Source organism: Andrographis paniculata, unplaced genomic scaffold (genome assembly GCF_009805555.1).
Source record: "Andrographis paniculata isolate CXL003 unplaced genomic scaffold, ASM980555v1 Contig52END, whole genome shotgun sequence".
Lineage (NCBI taxonomy): Eukaryota > Viridiplantae > Streptophyta > Magnoliopsida > Lamiales > Acanthaceae > Andrographis > Andrographis paniculata.
In genome coordinates, this window is record NW_026137587.1 from 7,298,487 (window position 1) to 7,320,891 (window position 22,405).

At 36.6% G+C, this 22,405-nt stretch overlaps 6 protein-coding genes across 7 annotated transcripts; 3 read left to right on the plus strand and 3 right to left on the minus strand.

Annotated features, from left to right (window-relative positions):
* Positions 1 to 396: 396 nt before the first annotated feature.
* LOC127254996 (DEK domain-containing chromatin-associated protein 4-like) lies at positions 397 to 6,166 on the plus strand. Its single transcript, XM_051280395.1, has 12 exons — positions 397 to 541; positions 944 to 1,749; positions 1,861 to 1,894; positions 2,649 to 2,728; positions 3,550 to 3,612; positions 3,713 to 3,823; positions 3,943 to 4,023; positions 4,097 to 4,165; positions 4,495 to 4,936; positions 5,074 to 5,186; positions 5,417 to 5,447; positions 5,607 to 6,166. The coding sequence occupies exons 2-12, from the start codon at positions 994 to 996 to the stop codon at positions 5,786 to 5,788; spliced, it is 1,962 nt and encodes a 653-aa protein (XP_051136352.1). The 5' UTR covers positions 397 to 541; positions 944 to 993; the 3' UTR covers positions 5,789 to 6,166.
* Positions 6,167 to 7,590: 1,424 nt separating this feature from the next.
* On the minus strand, positions 7,591 to 8,956 carry LOC127254647 (nuclear transcription factor Y subunit B-3-like). Its single transcript, XM_051279866.1, has one exon. It carries the CDS (start codon positions 8,529 to 8,531, stop codon positions 7,929 to 7,931), a length of 603 nt encoding a protein of 200 aa, XP_051135823.1. The 5' UTR covers positions 8,532 to 8,956; the 3' UTR covers positions 7,591 to 7,928.
* Positions 8,957 to 11,137: 2,181 nt separating this feature from the next.
* LOC127254443 (uncharacterized) lies at positions 11,138 to 11,632 on the minus strand. Its single transcript, XM_051279534.1, has one exon. The coding sequence runs from the start codon at positions 11,630 to 11,632 to the stop codon at positions 11,138 to 11,140; it is 495 nt and encodes a 164-aa protein (XP_051135491.1).
* Positions 11,633 to 11,831: 199 nt separating this feature from the next.
* On the minus strand, positions 11,832 to 14,010 carry LOC127254646 (putative pectate lyase 21). Of its 2 annotated transcripts, none has more exons than XM_051279865.1 (4): positions 13,918 to 14,010; positions 12,472 to 13,233; positions 12,246 to 12,378; positions 11,832 to 12,185 (listed from the first exon to the last, which is right to left on the minus strand). In XM_051279865.1, the coding sequence occupies exons 1-4, from the start codon at positions 14,004 to 14,006 to the stop codon at positions 11,955 to 11,957; spliced, it is 1,215 nt and encodes a 404-aa protein (XP_051135822.1). In that variant the 5' UTR covers positions 14,007 to 14,010; the 3' UTR covers positions 11,832 to 11,954. The 2 variants fall into 2 exon arrangements, with proteins under 2 accessions (XP_051135822.1, XP_051135820.1); XM_051279863.1 differs by having other exon boundaries at positions 12,246 to 12,384.
* A 3,952-nt stretch (positions 14,011 to 17,962) lies between these two features.
* LOC127254621 (fasciclin-like arabinogalactan protein 1) lies at positions 17,963 to 19,537 on the plus strand. Its single transcript, XM_051279834.1, has one exon. It carries the CDS (start codon positions 18,085 to 18,087, stop codon positions 19,303 to 19,305), a length of 1,221 nt encoding a protein of 406 aa, XP_051135791.1. The 5' UTR covers positions 17,963 to 18,084; the 3' UTR covers positions 19,306 to 19,537.
* A 1,899-nt stretch (positions 19,538 to 21,436) lies between these two features.
* LOC127254879 (early nodulin-like protein 1) lies at positions 21,437 to 22,250 on the plus strand. Its single transcript, XM_051280209.1, has 2 exons — positions 21,437 to 21,690; positions 21,794 to 22,250. The coding sequence occupies exons 1-2, from the start codon at positions 21,531 to 21,533 to the stop codon at positions 22,174 to 22,176; spliced, it is 543 nt and encodes a 180-aa protein (XP_051136166.1). The 5' UTR covers positions 21,437 to 21,530; the 3' UTR covers positions 22,177 to 22,250.
* Positions 22,251 to 22,405: the final 155 nt, after the last annotated feature.

Genomic DNA, 22,405 nt, shown 5'->3' on the forward strand with positions numbered 1-22,405 from the left:
AAAGAACAAAATATAAAAAATATCTTACATATCAAATTTTATTATTTATTAATTTAATGTAAAACTAATGACCTATTTGAATTGATATAAAAAAATTATATATATGAAAATATTTTTTATAATATTAATTAAGTAAAAAAAAATGTTGGAAGCCCACACTCCAATTTTGTTTTATAAAACAATATGCAAAACTGGGTTAAGTAATTACGGTCCAACTAGCTTAAGTCCATTAGTAAGGCCCATATAATCCAATAGTCAAAGTTAATCGCAGCCGTTGATTCAAAACGTGCGTAGTAAGTCCGATCTTAGCTGTACACGTGTCTAATTTCAGAATCCCGCTCCCAATCCGACTTGGCATTAAACTGGATTTAAAATCCGGACTTGACGTCCGCTGTATAAATTTCTGCGCAGGGAAAAGGTGCGGTGGTGTTAGATAAGTACAAAACCGACTGTCAAGCCGAAGGATTGAGCCGTGGAATCACTTCAGTTCAGCCTCGACGCGTGTTCTGGCACCTGTTCTTGGGTTCGCTTTCTTCGAATTGTACGCCGTTAACCTCAATCCTTAGCTTTGTTAACTTGAATTCAGTTGGATTTGTGTTTGGTTTTTGTTGTGGTTGGATTGAGTTTTTCTGGTTAGGGTTTGGTGTTGTGTGAGCAAATTTTGAGCTATTTTTGGCGATTTTTTAATCTTGATTGCTGCATTAATTTGCATAATTATTGTTTTGTTGTGTGTTTGGGTTGGCTGAAGACAGGTGGGGTTTTAAGGAGGGTATGCGGTGGCTGTTTTTGTGTATAAACGTGTTTTCGTTCAACTACACCGCTGCGTTTGGGATCTAGAAATTGTGAAATTCAAGTGACTATGTGTATTGATTGTACAGGCTCGAGGCTAGTTCTTGGAATTTGGTGTATAAGAGTAATTAGTCTGCAATAATTTTGTTTGCAGGGTAGCAAGACGGGATTTTTGTTGAAGCCTGCTTTTGATTTGCAGTCGGTATGGGTGAGGAAGATGCGGTTTCTGAAAAGGTTGAGCCTGTGGCCAATGGCAACTCGGAGGTGGAGAAGTCTCCTGTAGTGGAGGGGGAGACTGATGATGCAGCGGATGAGAAGGGGGAGCAGCATGATGGAGCGACTGAAATGGAAGAAGACGATAAAGTGGATGATGGGAAAGTTGAGGAACAGGATATGGACTCGGGCAAAAGAGATCCCTATGTAAGCAAGAACGTCGAGGAACATGTAGATGATTCAGTAATGAAGGGGGGTGAGAAGGAAGAGACAGAAGCTAACGAAGAAAAGCAAGAAGTTGAAGGAGAAGATAGGGAAAAGGAGGAATTGAAGAGTGAGGAAATGGTGGAAGACTGTGAAAAGAAAACCAAGGAAGAGACTGAGGGTGAAGTTGATGAAGAGGCTGATGAAGTGAAAGAAGAGGAAGAAGCAAAAGAAGAAGAAGAGACTGATGGAGTGAAAGAGGAAGATGAGCCTAAAGAAAAAAAGGGATCGAAGAAACGCCCAAGACCAAAGAGTAACAATGGGAAGAAGGATAGAGTGAAAAAGAAAGAATCTGAAGATAAGGAAGATCTGAAAACCCCAACCTACAAAAAGACAAAGGAATCTAAAACCCCAGTAGAAAAAAAGCAGCCAAAAACCCCTTCCGCGGCCTTAATTGATCGCCCTGTTCGGGAACGGAAATCGGTGGAGAGGTTGGTTGCTATTATTGACAAGGATTATGCCAAGGAGTTTCACGTTGAAAAGGTGTATCTTTAATTTTAACTTTTCTGTTCGACCGTTATGTTTTTGTCATCATCGATGATATTTAATAGTTCGTTGAATATTTACAAGTGGCACACTATTACTGATTTGCAGGGTCGTGGAACTGCTCTGAAAGATATCCCAAATGGTATAGTGCTAAACTAATTTTGTTTGCTTCTTGTCGGCGAATCATTTTCAAATATTGCAATTTTCGATGAGTTGCATTAATTGACTTCTATTCTTACTGCATAGTTTCTATAGGTGCTCTGCTTCAATTGATATTTGTAAGTTTTGGGCCATGATTTGTGAATCCAGTGAGATGATTTGACTTATCCCATAATTAGGCTGAAGTTTTGGCACTGCAAACTTATTTTCGTCGTATTAAATAGTGTTGTTTCCATGGATTTCTTAGCTCTTTCTGTTGATCACTGCGTTCCCTGTTGGAGCTTCTGCTTTTCCTTATTTCCGTGTACCAAAAGCATGAACTTGTTTATCTTTGACACGTGTTGGTGTTCTGTCGTTTAGCATATTATGACGCAGAATCATTAGTAACAAACATTCCTTTGGACAATGCTTAATATTTTAACAATTTCATGCTCTGTTGTTTGATCTTTGTAAAGTTCTGCCTTGTGTGTTTATACAGTGGCGGCGATGTATTATGTGTTAGGCTGTGTGATACAACTTTTTATGTCGGTGAGACGGTGATACATTTCCCGATATATTATTAAAAAAATATATATTCTAAAATATTGCATCATTGTTCGCAATACTTCTTAATATAATCGTTGAATTTACTGTTGAGGAGGTGGAATTTTGCTATGTGTTTAAGATTATGCATAACTTTAGCTGCTTTGATTTATGACTATATTTCTTACTATTCCCGAGCCTTGATTCTATTTCAGTGGCGTATAAGCTGTCGAGGAAGAAGTCAGATGATACTTTTAAATTGCTCCATACTATTCTATTTGGAAGGAGAGGAAAGGTAAAGTTCTTCTGTCAAATCTCTTTTGGAAATCCTATTTCCGGTATCCAACTAAGCTAAAAAAATTCATTTTGTACATTGATGTTTCAAAATGCATTCAGAAACATCATGACTAATGACTGCTCCTTTTGCATAAGAATGCTGTTCTCAAGAATTCATCCTTTTCCAGTAGTACTTGTATAAGTCAATATGTCCATATTGGATTCAGTCCTAATATCTGCATTTTGAAAATTTACCTTCTGCATTCGTATCTTTTTCTTCTATGATCGGATGATGGTGTATCCGAAGTAATTTTTTTTGCTCATTCATCTGTCTTTTTACCTTTTGTATTAGAGTAATTTATAAATTCAAAATATACGAGCTTAATGTTTTTATGATCTTACCTGCTAAAATATGTTCCTAGCAAATATAGATTCCTTCAAATTTACGTTTCGCAGTGCAACAAATCGAAAACTAATTATTACGTATATCTTTCTCCACTTAAATCTACAGTTAAGTGAATATTTGTATTTACTGCAGTCGCATGCACTTTAAGGTAATATACAGACATAGTCGCTATAAATTAATCATTGTGATTATTAGCATATGTCATTAAAGCAATCTATGCATATTATATATATTTATAATATACACACAAAAATATAGTTTTTCTACACTAGACTTTTTTTTTTTTACTTAACAGAACACTTTGTTTTGTACACATAATATCGCAAAGCATAGTGTAAAGTGCAAACCATGGCTGGAGACTATCTTGCTCATGTTGATAAAATTGAGGCGCATGTCAATTTTAATACTTTTTTTTCCCCCTTTTACTTGGACAGGCAGCTGAAGTGAAGAACAATATTTCAAGATTCTCTGGTTTCGTTTGGAATGCTGCTAATGAGGTAATAAAAAATAAGGATGACTCGCTTTTGAATTGTGCACGACATCTTCAGCCCTCGGTTGGATTTGTTGTAACTTCCAGTGTACCTAATGAATGTTCAGGAAAAGCAAATGAGTAAAGTCAAAGAAAAACTTGACAAGTGTGTCAAAGAGAAACTAGTAGAGTTCTGTGATGTTCTTGATATCCCAATTTCCAAGGCTAATGCAAGAAAGGTTTGTTTAAAACATTCTTGTTTCTAGAAATTTTACTGCATCGCGGTCTTGTCTGTAGAATTTCTCTTGCTTATCTTGATGAATACTGGACATTCTGAATTCAACTGTTTTATTTTCAGGAAGAGATCATTACTAAACTGGTAGATTTTTTGCTGGAACCTCGTGCAACTACTTCTGATTTGCTGGCTGATAAAGATCAGGTTCGGTACTGAAATAGCCTATTGTGGAAATTTTAGTTGCTATATTAACTTTCCTGGTGATCTGTCATTTAAGGGAAAGAAGAGAAAGAGTGCCAGCAAATCAGCATCTAGGAGTAGGACACCGTCAAAAAGCTCAGCGAAGGTAAGTTTCTGGTGGAATTGAAACTTTTCTGTCATGTTGGATTGTATTAAAATTAATTTTTGGTAACGTCAAATCATTGCTGCAGAGCACTTTTGCATATGCAAATTGACAGACTTGGGGATGCATGTTGGGTAGTTTAGATAGTTTTTACAAAGTTATTTTGAAGTAACATAGTGAATTTGGAGTTTGCAATCTGGTGTCTTCGTTTACATGATACGAAGGATCATTTAACCAGGGTTTCTAAGTACCCTATCAAATAATGTGAAAGCTTTGGTTAAAAGGTATGTTTAAATACACATTCTCATCGTTCGAGTCTATCTATTCTCCAGCGTCAAAAGAAAGGTGAGAGTGAATCCAAGAATGATGAAGAGACAAAGGACACTAATCTGGAATCAGAAGATGAATCAGAAGATGAGAAAGAGAGAGACATAAATGGTGTTCCAGAGAAATCTGATGAGGAAATGTCTGAACAAGGCGAAAGTGAGCAGAAAGGAAGTGATTCTGAAGCAGAATCAGAGGAAGAGAGTGTAAAGAAGAAGCGAGGATCAGCTAAGTCTTCTACGAAGAAGGTTTCTGAAGAACCCAAAACCAAGAAGACTACAATTTCTAAAAGGACCAGTTCTACTGCCAAAAAAGCAGCTGCCAAATCACCACCTAGTAGAGCGAAAAGCAATGATAGGAATAGTGCAAAGAAGTCTTCCAGTAAGAAGAAAGAGGAACCAACCAAGAAGTCAGACCCTCCAAAGGAATCAGCAACAAAGGAGAGCGCTGGTATGAATTGTAGCCATTCTGAAATATCATTTGCTTGATGAAATAGTAACTGATACATATATATATATATATGTGGAAACTATTTTGCCAGCTGATTGTGTGACGATACTGATTATTCTGTTCTTGTTTGAATGCAGGGAAGAAGATTATGAAAGTGAAAGAAAAGCTCAGGGAGGAGACATTAAAACCTAGTGATGAAGAACTTAAGGTTCAGATCTTGGAAATCCTCAATGAGGTTGACTTCAACACAGTAAGTTGTAAAATCTTTTGATATATGGTTCTTGTAAGTGCTACTAGAATAAACTTCACTATATTATCTAGGATCTTGCATTCAGATTCCTGATAACATAGACAAATTTTTAGTTACCATTAGTTTTTTGGAATTACTTTTTTATTACGCCATGCTCAGTATTTACTTGCCTCCTTTTACTTGGTATTCCTTTTCATTTTCGTATTTATCTGATTGATTGTGTTTTGCAGGCAACCTTTACTGACATTGTGAAGCTACTCTGTAAGCCCCCTTATAAACTCTCTTTTGAACTCTGTTATCGCCATTACCATTCACTTTACTCATTGTCGGTTTGTTGTTTGATTGCCATGAAATATAACCTTTTCTTTTTGGTGTGGGATGCAATTTGTTTAATTTAATTATCTGCATTTGTTTGATCAGCTAAGCGGTTCAAGACAGATCTGACATCAAGAAAATCATTGATAAAGAGCATTATCCAGGATGAGCTGACAAAGCTAGCCGAGGCTGATGAGAAAGATGATGAAGAGAATGAGGGCGACGCCGAGAAGAATGATAACAAGGCTTCCACCACCCCCCCCACCACCGTACGCGTCAAGGGATGAGCTGATGGATTGCAACACAGATAGATACATTTGTGTACACTAGAGACAACCATACCATACCATATCGATCACTCCATCCTGCCCGCTGCTGTTTCATGTTGGCGCTGTAAGTTATCAACCATTAGAAAGAAATGTTAAGTAGTCTGCTCTGAATGCTATGCTCTAAACTGTGTTGTGGTAGAATCATCATTTGAATTGAAGCTCTTGTGTAGATTTGTTTAAGATTCTGACCTTCCTTCCTTCCTATAGGGGTAGGATTAGTACCCGAGTCGATTCGACTTAACTGTTCTGAGGTTTCTGTTGTTTCTATGGCTTGGTTATGACTAGTCTTTTTAAATTATTGACCACCCATCAAGAGATCATTCTCTTCCCCTTCTATTCTTTTCTGTTCATTTGCCACTTGTGTAGTAGTCTCTGCATTTTTTAGGTGGTGAGAAAAAATGGGTTTTTATGTGGTTTTCTTTTCCTTTTTTTTTTTTTTTAACGATTTTTATTGTTGTGTGTATATATATATTTTATTTTATAGGGAATACTATATCTAATTAAGAACTGTGCAGTAATAAAATATGTAATGTTTCATTTTGGCTTATTAAACATTCGTAAGCCCAAAGACAAAGTATTTGCATATTTTGTACTTCGAATTTTTTGTTTACCGCATGTATAAAATATTAAATTGACTGTATAATTCAGATTATTATGTACATAATTTTTTTAAATTCATTTTTTCTATAAGTGTGGGAAGGCAGCGAAAGCATAAATCGACAGTGACAAGTGACATCTTCCTATGGCGTAAATATAAAATTAATAATTTTATTGGAAGTTTATTTTGTGGAGTAAATCATAAAAAATTAATAGGCGGCGGTAACAGATAAACCACTACAATTAAATTTAAAATAAAAGATAATAATAGGTTGATTAGCTGTTGGATTTTTGTCGATTTGACACTATTAAAATAATAATAATAATAATAATAATAATAATAATAATTTTTTCCACTGGCATCAAAAGATATCACTTAGTGGAGCACTTCTCACGTACACTCCAATTTTAATATGTAATCAGTGTATAATAAAGTTTTTAAATGGTTTAATATACATGTTTTTATTTATTTTGTTTTATAATTAAAAATAGAACTTTTAACTTTGATTTCAAATTTTTGCTATGCAACGAAAATTCCTTATAGAAATATATATATATATATATTGAAATTGATTTGAAATAAAATATTGTTTTAAATTTTTGTTTAATATTTGTGAAAAAAATTTAATATATTTTTTCATTAAATTTTATTAATTTAAAATCATAAAAAAAAAAAGAAACCCAAGGCTAATTTTCAATATGAAACTCTATTGTATCAACCTCCAAACAAATAAATATATATGTTTTTAATGAAAATATTTGTTAAATAAATTATTTTGTGTAAAAATCAAAATAAATTATTTAAGGTAACTATAAATATACAAACATATTAAACAAAAAGTTTGGGTAACCCTCCATTAATTAATGGAAATTAATTATGAATTGATTATAAAAATCAAGATAAATTATTACATGAAACTAATTTGAATTCGATTCAACTCTTACAAAGATGCTGTTCTAATTGCTTCCAAAAATTTAACAATGACTTTTATTTGTTACTATTTAAATGTTTTTTTTTTTTTTTTTTTGTTAATTAAAATCTTCTTGTGAGAATAAATTTAACAATGACTATTGGTATACGACATTATGACATATAGAGAATAAACAAGCCCTATTCCCTATTTATTTGCATGCTCTCTACCCTCCACTCTCAAAAGACCCACCTTCTTTTTTTTTTTTTTTTTTTTTTTTTTTTTTTTTTTTTTTTTTGTAAGAAGGGAATTGAAAATGACAATACAAACATACACACTCATTCATTCATTCACCCTATCAAATTATATCAATCCCTCCAATTAAATTATGTTTTTTTTTTTTTTTTCAATAAAAGGAAAGGCTTTATATATATATATATGTATGTATTAATGTATGTATATATGTATGATTATGCAAGAACAATAATATTACAAATATAATAATAATAATAATATGAATAATAATAGAAATCCCCATCAATCACTAATTAATTAATGTACGGCTTTAGTTTAAAGTAGAAGTCAAATATTTACCTAGGCCTGCCAGCGCCCATGCCCGTTCCCGACCCGGATCCGATATTATAACTCGATCCCACTTTACCGGGTATACCCTGTGATTGCCCGTACCCGTATACGGATCCTCCCATCATATTCACGCCATACATCCCTTCGTAACCGTCTCCGCCGCCGGAGGTTCCTAAATTCACGACGCTACCATTCCCTCCTCCTCCTCCGCCGACGCCGATTGTCTCTTTGTCTCCTCTTCCTGCGATAGCGCTCTTCTCTCCTTCCATATCCCGAAAGCGCTGCAAGTAGACTTTGAGCGGCTCCACGTACTCCTCGAATCCGAGAGTAGTCATCGCCCACAGCAGGTCGTCGCCGTTGATCGTCTTGCGCTTCTCGCGCTGGCACTTGTCGGAGGCCTCTCCGGTGATGAAGCTGATGAACTCGGAGACGCATTCCTGCACCGTCTCCTTGGCGTCTTTGGATATTTTGGCGTTCGCAGGGAGAGCCTTCTTCATGATCCTACTGACGTTGGCGATCGGGAGGAACCTGTCCTGCTCGCGAGGAGACGCTTCGTTTTGAGAACTGTGGTCGCGGTTTCCTCCTGATTCATTATCCGAATCCGCCATTCCTACTCGATATATACGTATGTATGTATTCAATTTCAAAGGAGCTGTTGAATTTCTGCGCTTCGGAATTGTTGATTCAGATGATAATCAAGCAGAAGTTGAGAATGAACAGAACAGATTGCGAGAACACTAGCTACTGTTCTTCGGTATCAAATTTGAGGTGAAAGTGAATCAACAAATTACTCTCAACACAGACAACGAGAAATAGAAAGCAATCGATTCAGAAACCGAAGGCTCTGAAACTCGAGGATTCGACGAGTCGAATCAATAAAGAGGATTTATTTAATCCACCAGAAACGGAGGGAAAATCACATTCCGATCGAATTGACGAGAAAAGCAGAGAAAATTACACGAATTACGGCCGCGCAATACTCCGGCGACGAATATTCCGGCCGGGGGAGAGAGGCGGAGAGATGAGATGAATTTGGAGAGAGTAGAGAATGTGAGGTCCGTTGGATCAAAGACTATAATAACGCCATCGGATGAGACACGTGTTCGATCCTTGGCCGTTCCATGTCGATAACCATGCCTTACTTCTGACCGTCGGATTGAAACGATCTGAGACGTCCACTTGGCAAGAGGTAACTGGTGTCGGTAAGTGGTTTACCTGGACCACTCGCACAATTGATTTCCTCCATTTAATTCCCATTATTCCTTTCAGTTAGTTTTACTACAGCACTTTGACTATTCATTCATTATATTTATACCTCAAATAAAAAAACCCATTGTTAAATATTTTAAAGTATGCTTAGTGTTTTAAACTATTTTAGATATTTTGAGATATATATATATTTTTTTATTTTGATTATTTTAATAGAGTATTGGTAATAAAGTAGTTATATTGCTTTAAACGTGACATATTCAATCAACAAATTGCACATTTCAATATTTATTCCATCCTACTATCATTTAAATATTTTATTTAATCAATATTTTACTGACTAAATTTATAATTTTATGTTGTATAATATTTTTTTTTTATCAAAGTATACTAATAATAATTTCACAATAAAATCTGAATAATTTTGATTAGAACACTCTTAGCATTTAAGCAACTAAACACTATTGATTGTGATGAATGATTCATTAAAATTCAATCTAATCAAATATAAAAAATAATTATTTTTATGGTAAAGCGAAATCACTCAGTAGTGTCCCTTTTCTTTTATTATTAAACCGATGAAAGCATGTAGGGAGTAAATGTCAAAATGTTAGGTTGTGTTTGTTTGCGTTTTATCTATTTTAATCTTGTTATTGTATTATTATAATTTATAGTAATAAATTTAATTGTATATTTGTATAAGCTATATTAATTATCATCTTGATATATTAAATGGATTTATTTATAAAAATATCACTATCGATAGTTTTAATAATATTGTATAAATGCATATATAATTGTAATATCGGTTGCTATTTGATCAAAATATAATATATTTATTTATTTTTTTCTAAAAAAACAGAATATTAACATACCATGTAATAATACTATATACATAAAGCATCACACTAGAAACATATTTTTTTTTATTTTCAAATATTCTAATTAAGAACACTAAAAGTTTTAATAATAAAAACACCTCAATTTAGTGGTATCACGGGGACTTGAGGTCCATGGAGTGGCATCTCATGGGAATGACAGTTGAATGGTGGGAGGTGGGGTCCACCAAGAAGTCAAATGGGGTTTGACCAATGCACTGAGAATGTGAGAGGAGAGGTGAGGTGGGGGAGGTTTTTAATGTTCCAAAGTCTTCCCAAACAGTAGCTAATTAGCATTTTTTTTTAAAATTTTTTACTTGAATAATAATTTGAATTTAATATTTTATAAATATAATTTATTTTATAAATAATGTAATTGCATAATAAAGAAAAAATGAAAACATAAACTTTAAAAGATTTTTTAATAATAATAGTTGACAATTGGACAGATTCTTGTTTCATTCTCACGTTATTTCTGTTCAATCTCCCATATGCTTCCTTTAATTGTATGTTGGGCCAGGTCCAACTCCGTATTGGACTAAGAGAAATTGGATTTATAACTTTTTAGGCCCATTTAGTTTTTGCATAAAAGCCCATTTATGTTGTATGGCCCTGTATCCATTTCATATTATTATTATTTACAAAAATATATTTATTGACCAATGCTCTGAATATAACCGTTTGAAGAAGTTTTGTAGTCTTCTAAATCAGTCACGGAGAGACAAACGAAAAAGACAAGGATGACCGGTTCAGCCGGTAGGAGTCTAAGACAAACGGCTATATTACTGGCTGCAGCCGGTAACTAAGGGACCCACTGCTCAAACGGTCTTCCCCTTCGGTTCCTACCAGCGTTTCGCTTCGAAAGATTCTGCTATAAATCTCCACCGTCGATCTGAACCATCCGACAGTATCGTCAAACATTCATTCCCGCATTATACCCGTCGCCGGAATATTCCCTCCGCATTAGAAAAAATGAACGGAATATTCGCCGTCGTTGCGGTTCTTCTACTGTCCGCCCAATATTCCACTGATGCACAATCTCCCGGGGCTCCTTCTCCGGCGCCGGCCACTCACGCGCCGCCCGCGGGGAAAACACACCCCCCGTCATCACAGTCTCCGGCGAGTCCTCACTCGTCCCCGACAAAGTCTCCGGTGGTTTCGCCGGCACCGGCGGCGAATTCTCCAAAAATTAGCCCTTCCGCTTCTCCTCCAGCATCTCCGCCGCGGAACACTGTCTCTCCGTCGCCGACACCGTCGTCCACCGCGGCATCTCCGGCGAGTCCCACTCCTGCAGCAGCCACTCCATCCGCCTCTCCGGCGTATTCTCCAGCGGCGTCTCCGCCTGCAGAAGTGATTACTCCTTCACCGGAGTCCTCACCCCCGGCCAATCCCCCGGAGCCGGAATTGCCGCCGACTGCCGGCGCAACGCCGCCGTCGTCCAACATTCCCTCAACTTCCGCGACCCCAACAGAGTCGCCTGACATATTCCCGGCGCCGCCGGTGAGTTCCGCTCCAGGATCCGCCGAAGGACCGGTGATCGACGACACCGCCCCCTCAGACTCCCCAACACATCCTTCTCCGGCCATTCTCGCCGCCGTCGCCATTTCCGCCGCCCTGACCATATTTAGTTAACGTCCTCTATTCCCTTATCACGTCTTATTATATAGTTCAGATTCGATATAAAACTAAGCTTCTAGAAGCCTTATCCATATCCACTTATTTGTATCTACACTTCAATTATATATCTTCATATAAATTTTGACACATATTTTTAGCAGATTCATCAAACTTCGCAAGATCAATCAAGAGTGAGACACAAACTATCGAACACAATTGAACATTCATTCATTCACACATCACACACACATATATATAGAACAAATCAAAATCAAAATCATAACAAACAATAATACATCATCCTAATCAATATCTTGTTGCAATAAATTAGGTTGAGCAACTTTGTCCAATTTGGCAGTTGAGTACTCCTGCAGAAGGTATAATGTTGGCCAGCAACGACGCCGGCCTCGCGACCATGCTCGACGCTTTCACATAGCTCTCCGAGGTATCATTACCCGATGTCGTGAAATACGCCCCATTAAGTAGTAAGTCCCCGTCCGATCTCCAATTCCAACTCTTCCATTCCTCATCCTCTGGATCCGTTTCCCTTTTCGTCACCTATTCAAACAAAATCATTGTAATAACTATATATCGAAAAAAATGTAATAACTAACTAACCTCCTTTGTAGTATGCTCGTCGGATGCAATGAAAACGTTGCCCTGACTATTAATGGTCGGATTCGCGCTCCCTCCGATCGCATACATTTTCCAACCGGTGTACACATTGTTCACGACGTGAAAGTACCCATGCCTACACCTTTCGACATTCAAGAATTCGACTTATATTTTTTGAATAGGCATTATTATTGATGAATAGTATCAAAAGTTTTTAATTTAAAATTACCTTGGGATCCTCTGGACTAACCCCTCGCCGAAGTAGTTAAAAGCGATCGTGACCTGCATAACTCGATCCTCTATGAAATCGTCGCTATGTCCCATGAGCATAACCTCGTTGTGCCGGAACATGTAATTGTTCGACACGGTTATGGCCGTCGACGCATTCACAACGTCGACGAGGCCGTCGGAGCACTCGGCGAGGGTGCAATGGTCGATCCAAATGTCACGGCTGCCGAAGATGGAGATCCCGTCGCCGTCCGACAGGCCCCTCAGCTGGTAGTGGCGGGGCTTGTCGGTGACAACGGCGTTCCCCGCCGGAACGCAGCCATGGATGTAGACGCCGTGGATGATGATGTTGGAGACGCCCTGGATTGTGATGCAGGGGCCGTCTGAAATCTCCACGTGCCGGCCACGTGCGTCGATGGTCTTGTAGGAGTTCATCATTAGCTCCTCCTTGAGGCGGATGCTCATATCGTGGTCGAAGATGATCCAGAGCGGCTCCGATTGGATGACGGCGTGCCGGAGAGTGCCCGGAGGAGGGTCGCGGGGGTCGTCGGCGGGAGAATTAACGACGTAGAATTCGCCGTCGCGGCCGCCGACGGCGTTCCGGCCGAAGCCGATGCTGCAGTCGGCGAGGTTGCGGCGGTTGGCTTCCCAGTCGGGGTCGCAACGCCAGCAGTCGTCGATGGGATTTCCAGTTCGACATGACGACGGTTTCGATTTCGGTTCCGGCGACTCTGATTGATCCGACGAGTTCTTGGCGGATCTCCTGCAATGTTTATATTAGATACTTTCACTCTCATTTGTTACTATCTACGTTTTAAAAAACATTACATCAAATATTAATTTTTTATTTTTTTTAAACTTTCAAATTTTCAAATTTTTTTAAAAATTTCTATCTAAACAAAGTCTAATGTAAGAAATGAGGGAGAAAATTGAAGGGTGTTTTTGAAATTGGTTAAAGAAATCGTTCTTGGATTAATGGAATGTAAGAAATGGTGTAGAAAATTGAATGGTATTTTTTAATATTGTTTAAAAATTGGTTCTTGGATTAATGGATGTAAGAAATGAGAGAGGAAAATGAAGGGTATTTTTTAATATTGGTTAAATAAACGATCTTGGATTAATGGTATGTAAGAAATGGGGGAGAAAATTGATGGGGGATTTTGGGAAATGGTTTGAAATTTTACTATTGGAATAATAATTTGAATGTTGAGTCTAATTGAAAATTTTGATGGGATGTTGTGAGAAATGAGGAAAACACAAATGTGGTTAAAAATTTGATCATTGGGTCAATGGGATGTAAGAAATGTAGATGAATAAAGAAATTAGAATGGCATTTCCAAAAATGGTCAAAAACCTGATTCTTGGATGAATTTTAAGAAAATGGTTAAAAAATACTTTCCTTGGAAAAATAAATAAATAAAATTGAAGGGTTTTTTTAGTGACTAACCATAGGATGGAATCTGAGAGATCTTTGGAGCAAAGTATGGAAGCATATTGGGCAAAGAGGGCAATGCAAATGAGGGAAATTTTGGACATTTTGGTACACATGTTTGTGGGAAAAAACAAAGATGGTTTTGAAGGGTACAAATATGAGAATGAAATTTGTTGTAATAAATTGGAAATGATGAAAAGTTGGTTAGAATTCATGGCAATAAATCCATAAGCTGCAGAAGCTGTTGGAAGTGTACAATTTTAGTAGGTGACGATATACTTTAAATATGAGATTTAAATTAATTTTTTTCTTCTTTTGCACTGACAATAAATTAATTATGGTGTTTAATTAAATCAATGTACTACTTTTATTCAACAAAAATGCTTTCAAATAAAATAGTTATTATATTGCGAAATAAATTAACATGGCCAATTTTCTTTTAAAAAAATGTAGACTCTAATTAATTGATTTTAATTAAAATTTTTCTTGTTGCTGCATCGATCGATGATCGATCTAAACTCGTCTAATTAACTCAAGATATAATTATAATATTTAGAATTTTATTCGGCATCGAATCCAAACCGACAATAGGATTTATTTATTTAATAATAATAATAATAATAATAATAATCTTAGAGACAAAAAAGGTGAAATTTGGCAACCAAGAAGGGCAGCTTGGCCTTAAATGTGTTGGTCAATTTATGGAGGGGCTAATTAATCCTAAGTGTATTATTATGGTGATTCAATAAATGTGCTATTACAATGAATAAATGAAGAAGGTTCAATTCTTGCTTTTAATTTAAATCACTTTTAATTTTGTGGGGTAGTTTTTTTTTTCATTTTTATTTTTTAAAATTATTGGCATGTATTTAATTGCTAAGTTTTATGGGTTGAATTTTTTCGGGGACCAAATTTGACAAAATTGGGTTGTGAGGGAATTCATGCATTGATTGTTAGTGTATTGTAACGTGTCCGGAAGCTGACACGCCCGGCGCCTAGGTCACGCCCGCGCTGAGGCCCAGATCAGCTGTCCCATGTGCGCAACATACAGTATGGGAAAATCATGCGAAACACGTACCTACACCAAGATATGAGTCATTAGTCGGCGGTATAAGAAGGGACTCGCATACATGGGACGAGCTATAACCGAGAACAGGGGTAGGAATGTCAGCCCGTGACAGTAATGTATGATGTAAATTATTATTTTTGGAATTCTTAAATATTCACTTGTGTACTGTCTAAGTAACATTTTAATATAGGTGGTAATTTAGATGACTTGAACAAAGATCTAATCGATATTAAATCATTCTGATTGTTGGAGTATTTTATTATTAGATAAAAAGAGTAAAATAATTACACTGCTATGTTCATACATGTTTTTCAAATTTATTTTGATACTATATGTGTGCAAAAATTATCTATTTCAAACTTAAATATACATATTTTTATTTAAAATATTATACTACTAAAATTTATTTTTAATCTGAAACATATTTTTTTAATGTTTATTTACATTATATCAAATATATATTTATTTAATTTAACTGTTATTATAAAAAAATTCCAAAAAAGGATTTTGATTCGTTTTTTTTTTTTTTTTTTTAATAATACTTGAATGTCATGTGTATTTTTAAAAATAAATATAACTGCAATTTGGGCTTACGAAATTTGGGCAGGCCCAATCTGTAACAAAGATAATCTCGCATTAAATAGCATATGTATGGATTTTTTTATTTTTTATTATTACTAATTTCTTTTTTTACGCAAAAATCGTAACTTTATCTATATCTATATTTATAAAAGATCATATTCAAATAACTATTTAAACAATAAATCAAAATAAAGAAACAAAATTATACTCCAAAAGTACACTTCATATTATAATTGTAGAGCTGACAAAAAATGATCCGACACAAAATAATTGGATTTGAGTCAAAAATTTCAATCTGATTATATACACAGAGTGACACGAACCCGATACGATAATAAACGGGTTGGGTTAGGGTTGAGACTCTCAACTCGAACCCGACACGACAACTCGATTATAATATATAAAAATTGATTAATATATTTATTATATATGTAAAATAATCATAATTTATTAATTTTCTCATAAATTAATTTAAACTAAGTTAAATTTTAAATAATTCAACCTAATTTACGCTCAAACCAATAAAAACTAACATAACACGACAACACAACAAAAAAATTATTTAATTTGAATCAAAAAATTCGACTTAAATATGTATACGGATCAACACGAGTTAACCCGAACCCGACATGATAATAAACGGTCAACACGAACCTGACATGATGATAAACGAGTTGGATTAGGGTTGAGTAATTTAACCCGTTTAAAGTATTCAATCCGACACGAATCAATCAATTGCCAGCTCTATATAATCGTAAGAGAAAATTATTTACTCTGAAAAATAAACCCTAAAACTACCTGAACAACGCAAATAAATACAATTATGATTAATTATGATATAATTTTATGAAGCAGACACATTCTAAATTAAACTATATAGAATAGAATGAAAGCATAAAATATTGTTATGAGCAATGAAATGTAAGTAATTCATAAATATTTTTTATTTAATATATTACGTCGAATATTTAAGTTGTGTTTGATATAAGATAAGTTTTTGAATGGCTTAAAATTTTTTAAATAATTACTTGTAATAAATACTATGGAAAGTAATTAAAAATATATATCAAATTGAAAATTTATTTATCTCACATAATTTATTTGAAAGTTTTTGTCATACTCAAAATATATATCAAATCTAAAAAATACCCGTATGTATATACTGATACAATAAAAAAATAAAAAATAAACACCCACTAAAATCAACAAATTTGTGATAAACTTGGGAAATCCAAATTGAATAAATCAGATCATCACGCATGTTTCACCAAAATAAATTATATAATAAACGTGGACAGAGAAAATCTCAAATTTTGTGTACATTCATAATCTATAATGATTCACAATCCAGTCCATCAATAAATTAGCAAATATAGAAATCATCCATGCATGCATGCAGTCGCTGCATTTATTATTATTATTATTATTATTATTATTATTTGAGATTCAAAGAAAAGGACTATTATATACATCAAAATGGAGGCACAAAATTATATGATAAGTGACAGAAGGAAATTCATTACCAAATTTTTTAATTTAATTTTCTCCTTATATATACCTTTTCTTTTATTTTATGACAAATATATGTAAGAGATGCTTAAATTCCAGAAATCTTATATATAATCAAGTCATAAACTTTAGCTAAGCTAAAATTTTATTATTATTATTTATTAAATATAAAAAAAAAAAAAGAAAAAGAAAAGGCAAACTTTGGCAGCCGAATCCGAATCCCAACTGCTGTTGCAGAGAGGAGAGGAGACAAGGAAAACCTAGTTGAAGTTATCATCCACCCCATTGTCGGTGCACGTGCCAATCACGTGATCGGTGGTGCATTGCATGCATGTCCCCTTTTTAAAAAAAATAGATATTTAATTTTTCTTGACAACAATTTCAAGAATCAATACCTCCCTCCCTCCTCCCTCCTAACTACTACTACTCTCTTGTTCTAAAAGATGTAATAATATTATCTACTATTTATTTGCAAAGCCACACAACACACAGCCCACGTGGTGTGTCTGTATCTGGCTTTAGCTCTTTCCCAATCTTGGATTACACGAAAATGGAAATACCTATCAATCCTATGTCAGCTTTTCCTAATTCCCTTATTTGGGATACTTGATTCATCCTTGTAATATTCGTCTATAAGTCCCATCTTCATGCAACTATATTACAATCTCTCTTTATCTTTATACATGGGATGGGATGGAAGAACAACCCCGGGAGTTGAGGTACCGGGCGTGGTTAGACAAATAACGGGACCACAGCGAACGGTCATGTCAGTTTCTATTTTCAGTGAAGCTAAAGTGCAGTGCATACTCGAAAAAGGACCGGCGTTTGCTACTTTTGTTTAACGATTTTAAGAAAGATATATGAAAATCGCTGAAATGTAATAATAATAAGAAGTCGCATTTAAGTAAAGGGTTTTAGGAGGAGGACCTGTAGTGACGTGCGCTTTTTGTTGCTCTGGGTATAAAGTCGCGTTTTCACCTCTACCGCTTTTGCTTTGTACCGGTTTACGACTTACGATTAATATGCAGCTCCGACTGCCCGCCGTGGCGGTGGTGGTGATGTGTGTGTGTGTTTTCTTTCTTCTCCCGAACGCCGCCGTCGCGCATAATATCACTCAAATTCTCTCGAAGCTTCCAGAGTTCTCCACGTTTAACCACTACTTGACGGTTACGCAGCTGGCGCCGGAGATCAATCGGAAAGAGACAATAACCGTCTGCGCCGTGGACAACGCCGGAATGGCGGATCTACTCGCGAAGCGCCTCTCGATCGGAGCTATTAGGAACGTTCTCTCGCTCCATGTTCTCCTCGATTACTTCGACGCGAAGAAGCTCCACCAGATCACCGACGGAACCGCCGTCGCCGCCACGATGTTCCAGGCCACCGGCGCGGCGCCAGGATCCTTCGGTTTCGTCAACATCACCGATCTCAAAGGTGGAAAGGTCGGTTTCTCACCGGACGACAATAACGGCGTCGTTTCGGCGACGTTCGTCAAGTCTATCGAAGCTGTACCGTACAACATATCTGTAATCCAGATTTCTTCTATCTTACCTTCTCCGGAGGCGGAGGCGCCGGCGCCGGAGCCGAGCCAGATGAATCTGACTGCTCTTATGTCCGCTCACGGTTGCAAAGTCTTCGCCGAGACGCTGTTGGCGAACCCGGCGGAACAAACGTTCGAGAGCAACGTCGAGAGCGGATTAACCGTATTCTGCCCCGGCGACGACGCGATGAAGAGCTTTCTGCCGAAATACAGGAATCTAACCGCCGGCGGTAAGCAATCCTTGCTCGAGTACCACGGAATGCCTATTTACGAGTCTCTCGCCGGTTTGAGATCGAGCAATGGCGTAACCAACACCTTGGCCACCGACGGCGCCGAAAAGTACGATTTCACAGTCCAGAACGACGGAACCGCCGTGACGATCAAGACGAAGATCGTAACAGCAAAGATCATCAACACTCTGATTGATAAGCAGCCATTGGCAATCCACGAACTGGATAAGGTTTTGATGCCGGTAGAGCTCTTCAAATCAGCTCTGCCGCCGGCTCCTGCTCCTGCTCCGCGCGCGGCTTCTCCGAAGGCGCACAACACTCCGCCTTCACCATCCTCTCCGGCGGATTCGCCAGCCGATGGTCCTGACGGAGATGCGGCGGATCAAAATTCAGACGGTAACGGCGCCGTTAAATATAACGCCGGGAGGTTTGGTGCCGTTATTTTGAGTATCTGGCTTGTGTTATCAAAGCTGTGATTTTTATTTATTTCCTTTCCATGAAGTTTTTCTTTATTTAATGTATGTTTCTTGAAGCAAAAAAAGAAGTTGATTTCGTAAATTTTAGGATGAATCTGATGATTTATTGAGAGTGCTTTGGCGATATGTTGTAATAGCTAGGAATTAATTGTGTTTGGATTTGTTAAGTCATGACTGAATTTAAACTTGTTACATGTGTATATGCTGTATGATTTGTGGTTTTATTAATGATGAAGGATTTATTTTTTTTGAATATGTGAACTCAATAATAAAAACATTTTGAAGCAACGAACTTTAAAAAAAAAAATTATATAAATATATATAAGTATGTATATTTAAAAATAATATATAAAATAGTAAAAAAAAAAAAAAAAACCCACTAAGGTATTGCATCTTCAAAGCCCAGTTTGTTTTTGTTCTCAACTTGTTTTTATTGTGGCCGGCCTATCTAGCAGGTAGAAATGGGTTAACTTTTATTTTCCATCCGTCTTGTTGATTTTTTTCAAAAAAAAAGTTTATAAATTTGATCTTAATCGATCATTTTTGCTAAATTTTGATTGTCAAGACTGAAATAAAATAAATTAATTACTGACGAGATAAATAAAATAGTTTTATCTTTTCTTCCCATATACATCTCACTGTAATCCTAATTTACCTTGAATGAATTCGTAATCGTGAAGTCATTTAGTTCAAATTTGACACTTTCAAGTTTTTTCCTAACATACATAGTTCGTCTATACATGGATTTATATAAAAATAAAAATAAAAATAATAGAGCAGCAGCAACATACTCTTAGATTAATTCCCCATCCCTTCCATCTCGTGACAACGTAGGTTCAGGGATGTACGGACAACGACTACTACTAATGTTACTCAGTGCGGCATGCAAGAAAATTCCTCCACCCGGCCCAACCTGGTAGTTCTGAAAGCTGGTTTTCTCTTCCCTTTTATTTATTCTCTTGTGGTTAGCGAGGGATCATTCATCACCTGCACATTAGAGTTACACACATTAATAATGATACTATATATATAATAACAACAATTAATGCAACAATAATATATATATATATATATATATTTAAGAAGAGAGAATTAGAGATTGATTAAGTATGTAATTAATTAATATTGAGTTGGGTTAATTGGGGTTGGGGTTAGGGTTGACAGGAGAAGAGAGAGCACAATCCCAGGCAAAGCGATCCTTCTTTGATCATTCCTGCAGATCCGGGCTGTGCTCTCTCTCTTCTGTCAACCCATCTCTCTCTCTCTCTCTCTCTCTCTCTCTATATATATATATATATATCAGTGATTAATTATATATCTCCGATCGACCGGAGATCGACGCCCACTGCCGGCCGGCCGGCCGCCCTTAGTTGTTAACTCATAATTAAACTAAACACAACACCACCATATATTAATATCATCACAATATCCTTATTTCTCCTCCTACTCCGATACCATAATACAATACAATAGTACTAGTGTAGTGTTGCAAACTAAACAAGAAACCACCTCCTTATTTATAGGCGACAATTTATTATATTAATGATAATAATAATAATAATAAAATGAAATAAGCAGCATTGGGCAGTGCAGTAGTAATTAACTAGTGTGGTACGTACGGTATATATCAACATCCAAGCTCGTCTCAAAATGATATGAATTTATTCCCCAGGGGAAAACAAATCATACACATCCATCCCTACTTAGCAATTCTACCAAATCAACCTTCCTGCCAATCCCTCTCTCTCTTTCTATATGTGTGTTTAATCATTATTAATTAAGGTAATTAATTAGTCAGGCATGAATTGTGATTATCGGTCTACCAGACTCAGACACTGCCTTCCCATATTAAGGGCGAAAACGACTTTTTACTCAGGCCCTCTTTTCATACCCACGAAAGCGACGTCGTATCAGCTCCCCGCATGTGAACTCATCCTCTCCGTTTTCTTTCCCTTTCAACCCCACGTAACCAATTTTAATTTATTATTAGCCACTTTGGGCCTCATTGACCGGCCCATTAAGCCCAATTGGCGCCATGTTTGACTGATTCCAAGCACAGTGCTGAAAACCGCCTTAACTGCCTTCGTCCACCTCCACTTCCCCACTCACTCATTCTCCCGCGCATGGATTCGTCACTCCTGCTTATAAATACTTCGATTTTGGTGCAAGTCTCCTTGTCTCAGCTACGATCGATCGACGGATTGATTGATTCATTCTCAGTTCCGATGGCCTGTCGCAGCGTGATTGTGCTTTCTGTCTTCCTCGCAGCTTCCATGGCGTCCGCCTTCGAGTTTGAAGTAGCGTGGAGGAAACCGACGGGGATGGAGTCGGAGACGTACAATCAGTGGGCGTCGAGGAACCGCTTCCGCATCGCCGATTCCATTTGTAAGTTTGTTTAATTATTAATAGTTTTTCGTAATTTATTCATCCATTCAGTCATACATTTATGTATATGTTTTTAATTAGTTGATTTAATTGTATTTTTCAGATTTCAAGTACCAAAACGACACCGTTTTGGAGGTCAGCCCGGAGGATTACCTGCACTGCGACACGTCCAACCCGATCTCGAAATCGGACGACGGAGACACGGTGTTCGAATTTGAACGGTCAGGATTCTTCTATTTCATCAGCGGGCAGCCCGATCACTGCCAATCCGGGCAGCGCCTGATTGTCCGGGTGATGCACCCTTCCGAGGAAGATGAGGAGGAGATCGCCGCGCCGGCGCCGTCCCCGGCTCCGTCTTCCCACGGTGGATTCGACTCCGGCGAGCTGGGGACGCCGGCGGCCAATTCCACCACCAAGCTCTCGGTGGTTTCGTACTTCGTCACGGCTTTTATTGGCCTGTTTGTGATATTCTACATTTTCATGTAGCCATGCATCCATGCATTAATACACAATTTTAAATTTAAAACATATTTATATTTTTTTTAGGGTTTATTGAGATTAATTTTAGGGTTTGGACATTTCTCTATTGATTTTGATTATTATAGTTGGAAATGAAATCGCATGATTGTATGATTATTTCTTACTATTATTGTTTTTTGTTATTTAAATACTATAAATTTATTTAAATTTAAAAGCATAGGCAGCAGACAGAACC